This window comes from Pseudopodoces humilis, chromosome 4, assembly GCF_049639895.1.
Source record: "Pseudopodoces humilis isolate 2021_Gansu_Grassland_sample_001 chromosome 4, ASM4963989v1, whole genome shotgun sequence".
Taxonomy (NCBI): domain Eukaryota; kingdom Metazoa; phylum Chordata; class Aves; order Passeriformes; family Paridae; genus Pseudopodoces; species Pseudopodoces humilis.
The window spans coordinates 44,983,495-45,000,240 of NC_142203.1; the positions used below are offsets into that span (position 1 = coordinate 44,983,495).

Genomic DNA, 16,746 nt, shown 5'->3' on the forward strand with positions numbered 1-16,746 from the left:
TAATAAAAATAATAATAATAATAATAATAATAATAATAATAATAATAATAATAGGCACTCCCTTTTTCCCTTTTGGCTGGAAAAGAGAAATTTTAACTCGTGTGTGTGTCTGATAACAGCCACCCATCAATGATGGGTGAGTGCATGTGCATACACACATATTTGATATATGTACACACAGACAGATGGACTTGCAGACACACAGATTGGGCAGATACTGGAGTAATGCCATTGAATTTTTTTTATTTGGTGTGACAAACTGCGTTCTGTAGGGTATAATACTTATTTAATTAATTAATAAAGTGAAGTAATTATTAAATTATTCTTAAAGTAATATTTGTCAGTTGCACAAGTAATTTCCATGTAAGTAATTTTTTAGACGTAAATATTTTCTGTGTCTGTGCTAGCTGAAGCATAATTCTGACTTTATATACAGCTTAAAGACACATCCTCAGAAGTGACTTGTAAATTTGGTTTCCTGATTTAGGACCTGTCAAGCTCTGATTACTCTAACCACTCACCGCTGCGACAGAAGTCAGCTGGAACAGCAAATCAGTACCTACGAGTGTTCAATTAGGCTCCCCAAAAACCTGAATTCCTGTAGGAGAGACTGTTCATTTTTCTCTATGAAGAGGTTGTATGATATGATATTAAATTGGCCTGGATTAGAATCCGAAAATGTTTATTTCTTGGTTTTTTAATCTACTAGAAAAGGTACCTCACTGAAATACTTTTCTGTAGTTTCCATGCATACCCATAATGTTCAGGCGTGTTCTTACTGTCTACAGACCATTTTAATTGCGTGCAGTTTCATGATCATGTTATGGCAAGTGTGGCTGGATTTGGAGTTACAGTGTGGCTTTTCTTCCGTGCTCACATAAGAGGGAGTGCCCGTGGCAACTTTGTCTGTGAATGAAGAAGAAATTTGCTAGTTAAACAGTTTTTCTTCCTATATGATTCATCAATTGTGTTTCATTTTTTTCTTTCTTTTTCTGAGGTAGTAGGGAAGTAGGGTACAGTTGGATGTACAGTGAGTACTGGGGTTCAGTTAATATTATGCTAATAGTACTACACATCAGGATACAAAATCTTAGTTCTTTTGCTACTCGTCCTTGGATTAAAGGAAAATCTGGACCAGATGACAATCAACAATGACTATCAACAATGTAATATTATGTCTAAAAGTCAGCTTTAATGTTAATATCATGATTGCTTTTAATGCTCTTAAAGATAGGAAGTGTGTGAATTGTCAATAGACATTTTTTGGCTTTGCAAAAATCTGCTTGTCTCCTCATGGAGAAAACTTCTAAAAATATTAATGGAAAACAGTTTTATTGATCTTTTTTCTCAATGAATAGATTTTTATGTCCGAGGTAAATTTTATGGCAACTATCATCACCTGTAATGAATTTTGTAAGTTCAGTTATTAAGGTGAATTACAGTGCTTAGTATATTGCTATCTTTGATAAGCTTTTGTTACTTCTATTTTATAATTCAGTCCTTAGCAGCCTTCCTCAACTGCAAGGTTCACTTCATTCAGCCAAAAAAAATGAGACAAGGAAAGGTAGAGAAAATGTTCATAATTGAAAGTTTTATAAATAGATTTAATATAGATGCATATGTATATTTAAAAAGCTTGACCAAATGATGACTTTGACAAAGATTTAAAAAACCAGGAGTGTGAAGTGTTCTGTAGGCTAAGAGTTTTAATGGGTTTATCTTAGACAGTTCTTCAGTTGTGAAAGTGTCAGTTAATAATTTACCCATCCCAAGACACAGTGGAAGCAATCACACTCTGGAGCGAGGTACTCCTGGGCCTGTCGTGGTGCTGCAGCTCATCCTGACTCTAGAAATGCGCCATTGGATGCGACATCAGCACTGTGTCTGCACTTTGACAAATGAAGCCTTGTAAGAGCTAAATAAGGCATGGGAAGAGCAAATAGCTCTTCAGCTGATTTCTGCAGTAATAGATTACTGTAAATGTCCATCTGCTGCACATCAGAGGGAACACAGGTTAAAATGAAAGGATTTGGGCCTTTTTGGTACCATGCTTTGGGATGGGTTTTCTGGTGCTTTGTGTTGTTGAGCTGGAGTTCGTGTGTTGGTTTTTTTTTCCCTGAAAGGCTCCCAACTTTCCTCCCCAATTCCCTCCACCAAAACCCTACCCAAATCTCCCAAACCAAAAAACAACAAAAAACCCCAAAAACCAAATCAACTTCCCATCTCCCTGGAAAAAAAAAAAACAACCAAAAAAACCCCCCAACAAACAAAAAGCATTCACTGAAAAAAAATTCAACATAGAAAATGTTTCTAAAGTGCAGAGGAACACTTAGCAACATTTGCGTGGTATTTGGAAAGTAAATTTTCTGCTTTGATGATATATTGAAAGAGACAGAGTTTTCTACCAGAAATGTGAATGTTTAGCATAAAAAAACTCTGAAATACAGTACATTTACCATCACCCTTTACCATGCAATTTGTTCAGATGCAGTTGTTAACATGAAATCGCAATAGATTAGGCAATATTTATGTGAATTTTATTCCAGCATTTACTCATTGAATATCCTGTACTACCAGGATGGTAAGTTTTGTAATTTGTTTTCCTCTATATGAAGAATGCTTCTCCACAAATATTCACTTTTGCATGCATATTTTTTATTAGACATTATGTCATTCTAAAGATTTACAGTTATTTAATAGTGATTTATTAAAGTAATTTATCCTGCCAGCTGTGGCACACTTTTACTGGAATTTGTAAATCAAATATGTATTGAAATTCACTAGAAACATGCATTTCAGATTCTAATGAAATGGACTTCAAAATTGTTTTTAGAAGCGGGCATCTATATGAATGAAATGCAATTTTCAGTTTCTATTGTTGCATATAACTTTTCCTCCACCTGTTTTATTTACTTACCAGTCTTGGATGTTTCACATACCACAGGATTAGTGGATCTTGATGCTGCTGTGTGGAAGAAACAGCAATAAAACTGTAGAGTCATTGACTTGGTCCTCTAAGGCATCAATATCAAGTCATGCACCTGACTTGCAGTGATTAAGAATTAAGGATTAGGAAGAAAACCTGAGAGCAGTTTCAGTGTACTTCTAGTTGCTGCCTCTGTGTTGTGATAGAAATTGTATGTCTTCAATTTAGTGAATAATAGGAGACATTGAGTGAAATTAGTATATGAGGTGACAGAAACATGTGTGTATGCTTGGGGTGGGGGTAAAGAAGGAAGAGAGCATCAGTGAGTTTACAGAATTTTGTAGAACATTAACAATATTTTTACAAGAGTATTGTTTCATTTTCAGTTTAACGATAAACTCTACATTTAGTTCATTTAAAAGCTCTGGTGAAGCATCATTCCAGGAACTCTCTTTTCAGTTTGTAGTCTGATACCTGCTATTCTTGGCTCTTTGAAAATCTGTCGTGAGCTCTGGGTGTGAAGCACTTTTTAAAATTCCAGCTCTATGTATCAGTTTCCCAATAGTAAAAATCAGGATGGGATAATTCCTTTCTTCTATCTGTTGTCTCTTTTGATTATTCAGGCTAGAAACCCTTCTAGACAGGAATTCTACTTTCCTTTTGCTTGTACAGCACTCAGCACAGCTGGAGCAGAGAGATGGGATCAGCCTGGTTTTAAGTCTCTTAGATTTTGCTTTAATACATATAGGATGTAGCTAACAGCAATGAAGCCACCTCTCAGTTCTTGTGTAAGTAACCCTGAGAGAAGCTGGCTACAAGTGAAAATTCAAAATGTCTCAGCTTTTTTTGTTGTTTTTTTTTAGTTCAGTTCTGAACTAAAAAAAGCATCTGTTGCTTCATACCTTGTGAAAATCAGCTGCTGTTCATTTGTATACAATTATAGGATTCCAGCTTGACAGATAAGCATGTTTTCTTGCTTATCAAAGATCAGAAATAAACTTTGAATGAATTTGATAAAACATGTTGGGATAACGAAAGATTGCTTTTTAATTTTTTTGAAAGTAAAATTGTCATGACAGGTTTCAAAAAAGAAAAAGGATGGGAAGTGTAACATTTCTAAATGAGTAGCCAAAGATTTTAATTACTATCTATGAAATCATGAATACATTATAAAAATGAATAAGCAAAAAAGACAGTTTAAGTACAATCACCAAAAAGCAATAACAGTATAAAAATAATGGTAGGCCACTGATTGAGAAACATTTAGAAATTTATTCCCGTTTCCTGTATAGGGATGAGATAATTTCTGTAGTGTGATCGCAGGAGCATTCCCAGTAATATGGGAGCTGAGAGTTCAAGGTTAATTTCTTAAATAATTTTTTTAAAAAAATTAACTTACTTTTTTAAGAACTCTGCATTATTTGACAGGAAACAGTATTTGTTTGTTTTTGTTTTTATCCTTTCTAGGTATTTTTTTTATGTCAACTTTTCTGCAGTTCTTCCTTTAAGCGAAGCATGTGACACTATATAGTCTTCCATGTGTTTACATTAATGCTTATCCTGTATTCCTTTTGAAAAGTGACCTGCAAAGCAAATAAACCTGCTTGTGGTCTGATTTTGCTTGGCTTAGCGTTTTTTTTTTTTTTTTTCCTCAAGTCTTGTTGTATTAATCTTGTATGTGAGAAGGGAGGAAAAATACAGGAAGAGTTTTCATTGTTCCAATTTCTACATTGCTTTACTCTTTTAGTCTCTTTGATTTAAAATTCACCGAGATTTTTCTACTTGGGAAGGCTCAAGCCTAGAAGATCAGCTCTCTAGAACAGAGAGAAAAGGCTTTATTTTTGTGTTTTTAAGTCAGAGTTTCTCCCTCCATCCAAATTTGCTTCTAAGACAAATTTCATCTTTTAACCAAAACAGGACATACCTTCCTTTCTTGCAGTTTTTAGTTGAGCTGATATTCTGTCTTGCATCTAAGATTCCTTCTAAGAGTGACAAGAGAATATCATCCCACCTGCAAAAATCCTTCCTTTTCCTAAAATGAAACTATATTGAGTTTTGGATTGGTTTTATGATTGACTTATGACATGTTCCCAGGTGTCCTGGAAGTGAGTTGGATGAGAGACACCTAATAGTTATAGTACTATAACTTTCCTACGCTCTAGTGGCTGCGTCTCTAGTTCTGTTTTTAGCATGCAACCTGGCTAAAACCTACACTACTGCTTCTAACAGGTTACTCATTTTGTTGCTCAGTATTGCTTTTCTCAATGGAAACCAAAAGACTGACAATGATTTTGGGAAAAGAAGGGAGAAACTCTGGCATCTAACTGCTGGCATCCTGAGGGAGTTTGGTAGCTATCACTGATGCTCAGCCATTTCCTTTCCCTGTGTCTTCTTCATCCTTAGAGATTTAATATGACTGCAGATGAATGCCAGCTGTGGGTGAGCTTCCTTCGCTTTGTATCAGCCAGCTCTGGGGCAAATCTGTTGATGTTAGTGTCCTTCCTTCACATTTTCCAAGTAACCATCTTGTTTTGGGAACTATCACTCCTTGCTGCAATTGAACTTTGCCTATGTTTCCAAGATGTATTTGGCGTAAAGTAGAAGAAGCGCTCTTGCAAAATTGGTGAGTCTTTGAAGGGACATTTATGTATCCCACAGGAATGTGCAAGCCCAGTTTTCAGATTGAAAGTAGTAAGAAAAGTAATTTAATCTCAGGTCATAAAATGTTTATATCCAAAAGACGTAGCTTCTGTTTGGTATACAGCACAAGTGAAAGGCTGAAACAGCCACATCCCAGAAGAGAAAAAAGGCTTAACAGGCCTTTTGTTTTAGGGCCGATTAGCACACAATGGGAGATCTTACAAAATTTCAGACTGAAGTAACTTGGAAGTAACTGTCCTTATCTGGTTTCAGAAACAGCTGAAGTTTTCTCCTTTTAGTAAGGAGAAGGACATATTATTTCTTCTCTATTGTGCATGTCATGAAGTTACTACAGTATTGAAGTGTGGCACAGAGTTTTATTGTGAAGTGCTGGTTAGAGCTGTCTTTTTGCCTTTTACGTGCAGGCTAAACAGAAGAGTAGTGTTCTACAAATGAGGATTTAAAGAGCAATGCTACTGTCTGGAAAACACTGCACTCCTCCATCCTCCCATCCATTAACAACTCCCCCCGCCAAACCTCACCTCTCAAATCCTTGATATTTCCATAACAGATAGAGTTGTAGATACTTCCTTGATGCCAGCCCTGTAAGTCTGTTGCAATTACTTTAAAAATGAAATCCAGGTTAGTCTTTAAATAGCACTTTTAAGGTCCCTGTGGGTCAGCTTGTCCCAAGTAGGCCATATGAGAAAGCCAAGGCAGGAACTGTCCATCATAATCTTCCTTTAGAGCATATTTGCCCCTTTTCCCCAAACACTCCTATTCTCTGTTCAGTTGTGTGAATGGTGAAAACCTGAAAGCTTCAATTTCAGGTCTAGTTCCTAAAGAAAACCAGTGTGGTTTATTTGTGGGTTGGGAATAGGGGTTTGAATTGGCATAGATTTGTGGGTGCTTTGGGGCTGGAGCATACACAGCTGTGGGTTCCAGATGCTTGCTATCCAGTATTAATGTGGCTTGTCTGTGAAACCATGGCACCCGCAATACTATACAAAGGTCCACGCCTGTGGTGGTTTGGGAACTACTCCCAGCAAGAGAAATTTCAGTTTTTAAAGTTAGTTAGAACAAATTTACAGACATCCAGTTCAGAAAAGATAATGTGAAATTCTGCTTAAGAGTTTAAGTTTAAAAGAGATTCAGAGGCTATTACACGTGAAAATTTTAGACTCTTGATACAGAGCGTTTTGTTGTTTTGCAGGTGAACCAAGGAAGAAACAATTTTATTTGACCCATAATGTCTTAAAATTATAGGAGCTCAACCTCCTACATTGCTGACATAACCAGTATTCAAATATTGTAGGGTTATACTTACAGTGTTTATATTCAATTAGTGTCTCTTCATCTGCTATGGTAGGATCTCAGAGAACATCTTTTCTCTGGGGTGGAAAAGAGAAACACAGATGCTGATTTTCTTCCAAATAGGCTGAACTTTTTCAGATATATATGCCTTTAAGAACTTCATGATTTCCACAACTTTTAAAAAGTTAGCTAACTCATGTTTGTTTTTTTTCCTGAAAGTATGAATGAATTACTAAAATTAGGAATATTTTTTCATTCTTTGTTGAGGCCATTTCTTCAGAAATTCACCCAGACTATTATCTTGTATATTAAATTTAACAGAATAGGAGGTATTTCTAGATCGCTTTGTATTGTAAATTTTTATTGTAAATTCTGTCCCTGCAATTGTGTGATTTAATAAAGAATGGTTTTGCATAGTATCTTTGACACAAACTTTATCTCCAAAACACTGTGCAGAGTTAATAAAGTTAAAAGTTTTTTCCCTTTTTTACTAGAAGTTAAGAGACCCAGACATGAGAACAGAGACATATTGTTTCCAGATGAAGGCTGAAAATAGATGGAGAATGAGGGAGAGAAATGCAGCACGGTGGTTCCAGATGGCAAGCATTGCAGAGGAGTAGGTTCTTGCGGCCATGTTGGCCAGAGTGTACAAAAGGACAAAAAAATCAGTCTGATGCCAAGCAGAGGAAGCTGAAATATAGAGTAATGAAAGTAATAATGTAGGAAAATTGTCAAATATTTTTAAAACAACTAAGTTTTTGGGGTCTTGGGTTGTTGGGGTTTTTTTTTGTGTTTTGTTGTTGTTGTTTTTTGTTTTGTTTTGTTTTGTTTTTGTTTTTTAACTGAGTGAAGAACTGGATTTGTTTGTGTGCAGTGAGGATATATCAGGTGAAAAGATAATATAAAAACTGAGTTTTACTGATGTTCTGTACTCATTAGGTGAGCCGAGTTTTTTTGGTTGGTTGGTTGGTTTTGGTATGTTTTCAAACAAAATAGTAGCTTGTAAGTATTTAAAAGTTTATTGAGTCTTATTGCACTTCTGAGTATCTTATAAATTATTTAATTGTCTGATGGATATGTGGCTACCTAACTATAGGGCATGAAATATGTTCTGTTCCTCTAATACACTAGAGGAGAGACCTGTTTATAAAGTATTTAGTATTGGTTTTATAATGCACTGTTGTCAACAGGAGACCACGGAGCTCAAAGATCAATCTCATTTTGGCCCACAGTATTAATGCTGCTTTATGAAACCCTGTGACAGGTCGCTTAGACAACAGCTCTTAATGAAAGGACCTTGTGCCAGTGTGTGGTCGTGTGACTGTCTGTTAGTAAGGCATACTTCAGTCGCTGCCAAGGCTGCGGATGAATCTCTTCGTCCAAGTCCCTGAGGTGACTTTGTGGCTGCTGCTACTGCTGGCCAGGTGATGGAGCTCATCATTTCCCCAGTTCTCCAGAGAGAAGTGAGACAGAGAATGCTGAGTTCTTGCTAATGCAGCTTTTCCTAATTGTCCAGAGATAGTAGGACACTGGGCAGTTCAGGCAATTCTGTGTACTGTGAATGAGTCAGTAATTAGAAAAAAAATAGCTGCTCTTAATTCGGTCTTGCATTTGTGCATGCAGTGTCTTTTCAGCTATCTAATATTCAGCTGTTCTATATACTACTAACCTGTCCCCTCTCCTTTTTAGGTAATTTTAATTATTTAATTATGACAGACTTATTTTTTAGACACCAAATAATTGTTACTAGGAACTGGCATAATATATTATAATATGGAGTAATTAGATCATAAACTTAGCCTACACTTGAGCCCTTTAGGCTGTTGTGGGATCCAAAGGCCTTGCTTGTTATAAATGCAGTTTACTAAAAAGATGAGAACAATGAAATTAGCTACCAAAGAATAAATCGCTTTGTAAAGGTCTTGTACTAAGCTAGCATCCAACAGGCAACTTCCACAGTTTTAGGATGTTTTTCAGGAAATAAACTTTCAGAATTTATTGTTAAAACAATAAACCTTGCTTAACCCAGTAATCAATATCTGAACAATGCTTTAAAATAGTATATACCTATATAATAATATAGTGATGATCTGTGGATGTGAACCTGTGTTAATGTTGGGGTTTTCAGATTGAAGTGTTGGAATGTTTTTTTCTCAATGACTTATATAAATGAGGTTGATGTGTTTGTTTAACCATTGCTGTGAACTTGTTAATATTCCTGTTGAATCTTGAATTTAGGTTCCAGGAGATAGAACTGGTTCTGAGATATTTTAAAGGTGAAATACAATTATTTTTTGTGTTATACATCCTCCTATATTATATGGCATATCAGGCATCCTCTGTCTGCTTAATTCCTAGTAAGTCAAAACAGAATGTCTAAATCCCACTATCATTTCAGTGGTGGGCTATATAGACACTTCATAAAATACACAGTTTAAATCAAAGTCTTTCATATCTACTGTGCTTTGAACCAGATTCCCATACCTTAACAGTCTTATCTATTACCATTTACTGTAAACAATTAATAAAGTAATAAATAGATAATTTCTTGTCAGAAAAAAACTCTAAAAAAACAACTGATGTGACATGAAGAATGGATGCAAAACTGCCATATGTGCAGAACAAGCCCTGTTTACCTGCCTGCAAATTAAGGAGTTTGCACCAAATTTTTGTTTGACATGTAAAATTCTTTTGAGAATAGCATGGACTTTTTTAATTTAGTGTTTTGTCCACATATATGCAGTGATTGTTACTAGTTAAAAGCCATGCTCATGTGGAGAGTATCTTTTAAACAGCAATGATTCACTTACAAGATTTATAACAAACTGTTATAATTTGGCATTACCTTTGTTTTTATCGAGTTACTTGTTTTTCTAACCTTCTGCATCCACCATTTCACCTGCATTTTAAATTTATTTATGTGTAGCTACTGGAATTGTGATTCTTTGGTTCCCTGTGCTTCACATGTGTACACATATGCTCTGTTGTTGATCAGACAAATTAATATATTTGACACATCTCTCTTACACAGTAGAGAAACATAGGTGTGATCTCACTGTAAAAAGGAATTGGAGGTGGTTTGAACTCCCAGTACTGGCTTTTTTAAACCAAAAACTCAAACTCAACAAACCCACAAACAAGCAAACAAACAAAAGAAACAGAACACCCCCAGAACCAAAGAAAAATAAGCGATCAAAGTTGTATATTACTAATCACTTTAAGATAACAAGAATTTTCCTCTAATTTTCATAATATCCTACATGTTTATGTTCTTCCCCCTCAAACCAGCAAGTGGACACCATATCATGTTACATACTGAAGTACAACATATTTAAATGTAATTGTTTTCTCTGTGTACCTACTTTTTCTGGATGTCACTTCTTTCCTTTTTCTTTAACTTATTAAAATGTAGCATCTGCATGACTAAAATCACCATAATCTCCGTTTGTTTTGCCTGCCAGCAATAGGTCACAGTTTTCACCTTACCTTTGCTAGTGCCGTGTCTCAGAAGTCTCCATAAGGGTTCTGTGGTATGGAATGATGATACACAGCTTGGCGGAGATGTGACTAGGATCAGTTGAAGTGTGACAGCTTGCTAGGAACTACAGTTCAAAACAGAAAGACTCATGATCAAAAATTGTCTTTGAGGATAGGCGCTCTGTCACATCACTTACTAAAGAAGAGGCTGAATAACCAAATTAGAGTAGAAAGTGTTTGAAAATATGATTTTTAAGTAAAGTGAGAATTCTGTTGAGTTTTGCCATGCCTCAGTTCAACCTGAAAATTCTTCCTAATAAAAACCCAAGCAAACAGCAAAAAACCAAAACAACCAAAACCAAAAGAAGAGATGTAAAATATAGATGTGGACTCTTCCAAATCTGTGTGAATTAGGCATGAACATCAAAGTGAAAAACAGATTCATAAATGCACAATAGTTTAGATAAGATAGAGAAGGATTCAACAAGGGCATTTGGAACACAGGGCAGGGGACTAAAAAGCATTCAGTCTCATGGTTGCATGATGACATAATCAGTCCAATGCATTTTTGGTTAAAAATCAGAAGGTGCCTATTAAAACTTATAGAAAAATGTTTTACAAAGGATGACAGGTTTCAGAGAGAATACAGTGCTGTCAATATTTTTTCTTTAGAAAGTGGAAATTTGGGTGGATTATCTGTTCAGAGGAGATTTCCTTTATTACCGTCCCCCCGCCTTTTTCTTTTTTCATTTTCGACATCTGTTAACATTTCATAGAGTCTAACAGATGTTGCAGAGTGAGTCCCTTATATAATTCTTATGGAGAAGGAGTTGATAAAGAATGACATTACCACGGGTGATTCACCACCTCTTTGAATATGAACATCAAAATGTCTTTGCATAATTTTCAAGTATGAGATTATATTCCTGATAGGACACAATTCACAACTTCGTTGTTATCCATGGATAAAGTATTTAATGTGATTGTTACAGTCTCTGCTTACACATTATTGTAAGGAGAAGAATTCTTTCATACGTGGTCAAATATATACTTTTTTGGAGACAGTGTGGAATACTCAGCTCAAAAATATCTTTAAAACAACTTAACTGTATATAAGCTTAGTTGTTTCAGCAAAAGCAAGGGCTGATTGTCATGCGATGTAGAGGACCATTTTCATTATTTTGGCAAGAACAGGGACAGTTTTGTCCTGACGAGCTATTAGATGAATAGCAGAATGTGTCACATGAAAAACCACTGATCTTTAACCCAGCTATCTACTTAACCAAGCCTAGAAATGAATAGTGAATGTGGGAAGAGCAAAGGCCAGTTTGCTGTCATTGCAAATTAGAGAAACTGTTAACATCTGCAGCCAAATGAACTCTGGGAGTTACAGGTACTAGCCACTAAACTGGTTGAGGGTAGAGAGACTTAGGAGAGGAGTTCAGTAACTGTGTATGGTGTGTGTATCTATCATTACTATTGAAGATTGGAACATTTGTATAAAAAAGACAAAGTTTTCTGGATCTTCTTCCAGTGGCTTTGATAAATCCTGTGAATGAACATTAACTATAAGGAGCTCTCCTTTAGTTGATTGCTCTTTATCTTTAAATAGAATTGTAAATACTAAATGAAGAGAAATAATAAATCTGTGCTCACTGTTTTATCTTTTTTTTTCCCCAGGAGTCGTCTCGGGGACACTGCTGCATGTACAGTTAATATAAACATTTATACTGAACTCCTAGATGTTTGAAAAACAAATACTGTAAAGATCAGTAACATTTTAAAATGATCAGTTATGGGAATTAATGCTTACAGAAAAACACCATTCTTTCTTGCCCTGCGAGTAGAATCACATTGTCTCCCTACAGTCTTGTTAGCTCATACTAACTGAAATGCAAATTCTTTCCAACTAATTGGACCTCGTTGAACGTACATGTACAGTACATAGTTATATGCATGTAGATTTTTTTTACTAAATTCCTCTGTAATTATTTTCTTGATTAATATCTAAAGCAGAGACGTGGAACAAAAATCTCTTTAAAGAGTTTACATATTATTGAACATTAAGGAGATAGTAACTGTTGCATGTTTTAACAGCTTAATTAATAATACAGAATAATTGGAACAAAAAGAAGAAAATATTTTTTTCAATGTTTAGTCATTTTGAATTATTTGCATTAACCCTTTGACTGAACTAATTAAGGCTTAAACTGTCAGAGTAATGTAATTTAGAAAGAAGTAGGATAAGTTTACATTATATAGCATATTCTGCTGGCTAGATTTTCTTCTTAGTATCACCTGGATTTTCTGTAATCACCTTTCCTATCCTTTCTTGCCGTATGCTGCATTTCTGTACCAGTAGTTTTCAGAGGACAAATGAAATCAACAAATTTTATTTTTAAAAGATTCAGAAAGTCATGCAGATAATGTAGTTTTCTTCGAAAGTAAGTAATAAGTATTATTTAAAATGAAAAGAAAGAAAAAAAATCTTAACACCACATAAAGCATGTAACATTTTCAAAAAACACAAGCAGACAACTGCAACTGCACTCTGTTTTAAGTTCCATTAGAACCTGGATTCTGTAGGCACCTCTTCTATTCAGCATCTGGATATTCCCAGGAGGTGAAAATGTAAAATAATTTCACAGATCCTTTTATCTGTCAGCACAAATGCCATTGGATAGCAGTAAAATAGTTGCAGAACATACTCCTGATTAAAAATCTATTAAAAACAAGACTTTTTTTTAATGCTTTTAGAAGGATTTGTTTTAAATACCTTTAGAGCCCTTACCTCGACTATAGTATTTCAGATTCTCATATGAGCCAGCCAAAGAGGAGAGAAAATATTCAGTTTGTGCTAGACTTGTACACTAAAGTTGTGGGGTTTGCTTTTTTATCCTTTTGTTTTCTTTTTTCTACCCTCCCCCCTTTCCCCCCCTCCTTCCTCCCAATCCCCAACCCCATTGCTGTACAGTTAGATGAGGCTTAAACTGCTACTTGAGGAGGTTGGCTTCTGTTGTATTTTTCCTGCTTGGTTACTTTTATATCCTTATTGACTGCTACTTTTCATATCCCTCTTTGAAATTCAGTATTTCTTTTCTTGGTTTTTCTGTGCTGGCATTATTGTGCCAAGCAAGATGCAATAGAGACACTGTAAATTTAAGGATGACCTGAGCTGGACTAGGACTGACAGACTAAATTTAGTTTCTTCTCTGTCGTGTTAGTGGGGTAGGGGGGAAATACATCTTTTTGAAAATATTCTGAAGCTGGGATGTAAAAGTCACACATTTGATAATTAAATGATAGTCCTCCTTTGATACAGTAATCTCAATGAGCTTAGATTTCTTGTAAGGTTGTAGCATTCTGGCCAAGATTTCTGCTTGGGAAGACCAGATTTGGATGTATTAGCTAGTCAGCCTAATAACCCTGTACAGACTGTATTGATTTTCTAGGAGAGAGTTTATGAACTAAATAAACTTGGAGTTGGTGTCTTAATAAACTGCTTCTCTCAGTCTGTCACATTTCGTTACTTAGCTCTGCAGTTTAGGGGAAAAAAAGGCTAATTCTGTTACAGATTGTTCACAGCAGGGTCTCCAAATTAGCCCTTTGTTTTGTAATGCCACCTTGCTTGGGCTGGCTTTGAGCACATTTCTCAGTTTTACCCTAATGAGTTGCAACACTGATAATGTGGCTGATGATCTTTCATTGATTTCACTATCACTTGCTTGTCTGGTAATTGATCCGTTGCTGAGCCTCTAGTTAATTATATCGGCTTTGACATGGCCCGGTCCACTGGGAATTTCAAGTCTTGCAGAATAACAGTTTTAATAAAAGAGTCTATTACTGCAGGTGCTTGCTGCTGCACGCCAGTTGATTTTGTGTGTGTTTGTGTGCACGCGCGTGCATGCGTGTGTGCGTGGATGTGTGTGTGGGGGTGGTTTTTTTATTCTCTGTGAGAGGAGAGGACTGCAGGACAGGGAAGAGAAGGGGGGGGGGTGGGTAAGAGATGGAGATAAAGACTGTGAGCGAGAGCACACAAGAGATGCAGAACGGAGAGGAGGAAGCTTGCTATTGACAGTGTCCTTAAGCCTCCCACAAATAACAGCCATTAGTGGGAAGGTCAGGAGCTGAGCATGCAGCTTGACTGAGGCACTGAGTGCCACTTCAGAAATGAAGAGGCTGGCAAATTTTAGAGGGAGTTTGAGGGGCTAATAGCTAGCTGTAAAGGTACAGCCACTGCTGGTACAATTGACTCCTAAGTGTCATTTTCCCCTCCCCAGTAGAGAATATTTTTATTGACCACAAGTGGACTTAATATATTTTAAAGCAACAGTTCTTGGGGTTCTTCCTTGTTTCTTCTTGGATATTGAATTTCCTGCTTCTGAGACTTTTTTTTTTGTACTTAATGGTGCTGAACTGAAGGAAAGTTTAACAGAAAAGCTTTCAAGAGATGTAGGGTCTAGAGGGGAAGGCACATTTGTGTCAACATAGTGTACATCTTCTCATCTTTTCTCATTGCACACTAATGACACAGAGCTGCCACTGAAGCTCTCTTCTGTTTCTTTTGTTGTTTCAGAGAGTGAGGTTTATTGTTATTCCCGAGTTAAGAAAAGAGCAGTGAGTGGTACATTTGTCCTCCTAAATTTGTAGATTTTATTAGAAGATGAATGTTCCTTATGTTGGAAAGGATACCTTTTTAAAAAAAAAACAAACCCTCTCGCCATTTTTTATGAGATTGCATGAATTTTGTTTTATTTATGAAGTTTTTTTGCAGAGTTATGATTTCTTTTCTGTATGTAAAGGATGAAGTGGGTAAGAGAATTTTTCAAATAAGATTAATTTTAAAAAGCTTTTGTAATTAAGAACAGTATTGCAATAGTATTATTTAACTTGATGTATAGTACTGTACCTTAAGTACAGGAGATCTTAAAGGAAAAACATTGTTTCTTTTGCATTACTTTTTAGCTGTGTGGGACCGGTTTCTTTTCTGCTGTGGTTAATTTCTTTGTTCTTTACGATTTGAAAGGTGTATTGTATCTGCTTCAACCAGCTTCTTAAAAAAAAAAAAAACACACCAAAAAAACTACTTTTGATCTTTTGGGGGAGGGAAAGGAAGGGCTAGATTTGTCATTTTTTCCGTCCTTTCTTGCTCTCGATGCTGCTTAAGACTCTTAGCAGTGGGCAAGAAGAGAGAGGGGTGTGAGAGATGAAATGTGTGTGTGACTTTCTAGTTTTATTTCAGAAGAAGTTGGATCATGTCTTTTTTCCCCTCTTTGGTAAGAGTTTCTTTTGGGATAGAAACTGACTTCCGCAATTCTTTTCTGACTAATATTTAGAAAATAACCAGGCCAACTTTTATGTTTTACTTCTAAGCTAATATTGACTGTATTTAATTGCTTTGCTTCTTTGCTTTTCCTTTTTTTTTTTCCTCTCTTTTCTTTTTTTTTAGATTTGCTAATCCTGTGTGGTAGGCAAGTGTCAGATATAACATGCTGTACTTGACAGCATTGTTGAGAAAAAACAGAGAAAGACAAGGAAAGGGCCACAGCTTTTTTTTCCTCCCAATTCACTCTAATCATTGTGCTACTTAGAGAGACTGTGCGTGTGTGTGTGTATCTGTGTATCTGTAGACTGAAGGGTTAGTGCAGGATGTCATTTGGTGCCTGACAGTGGAGCAGTGCAGTTGACTCTTTGCTCTGCTATCCAATGACATCCAGTGGCTGAGAGTTTGAAGCTGATGGTTGGGTCTCCTTAGTGCTGCATACACACCTGACAGGCAGCTGTTAAACTGAGCAAAGGCAAGCTTGGGGAGTCACAATCTATGCATAAATGATAGGGGTCTCTCTGCTGAAGGTGCGAAAGAAGCTCTGACCTTCTCCCCTGAATCTCCCCTTCCCAAATGAAATGCACAGTGCAGCTAGCTTCTTAACTACACTACACTCCTGCTACTGGCTGCCAAGAGGCTCAAAAAATCCACCTTCACTTTTCAGTCAGAAGAGGCAGAAGTGGATGTGAGAGACAGACACACACAGAGACACAGAGAGCGAAAGAGGGCAAGAGACTTGACTTTAAGAGACTCCTGCACTGACAACTCCATGCAGTTCGGAACAAGAACGGCAGCGACCGACTCTGGTTTCATGGGGACATGGCAGAACACTGACACTAACCTCTTATTCAGAATGTCCCAACAGGTACGTTACTTTCGTTTATTTTAAAACATGAAATTTTTGTGCTTTTTTCCCCCCTCCTTTTTCTCTTTCTTTCCACGTTTCATTTTTGTTTCATTCATCACTACATAGTTAGCCTCTGAACTGTCATAACTATGTCATTGGAATGTGCATGGTTACTTCATTTCTTCCCTAAGGGCTCCTTTTTAAAAGAAGGAAAAA

At 36.2% G+C, this 16,746-nt stretch overlaps 1 protein-coding gene across 3 annotated transcripts in view; it reads left to right on the top strand.

Moving 5' to 3' along the window:
- The window catches only part of BNC2 (basonuclin zinc finger protein 2), a 346,001-nt gene that overhangs the window by 78,594 nt on the left and 250,661 nt on the right, over positions 1-16,746 (top strand). For all 3 annotated transcript variants that reach the window (XM_088054204.1, XM_005522665.3, XM_088054203.1), the window contains exon 2: positions 16,348-16,548. In XM_088054204.1, the coding sequence (XP_087910330.1) occupies positions 16,348-16,548 (201 nt within the window). The remainder of the gene's footprint in view (positions 1-16,347; positions 16,549-16,746) is intronic.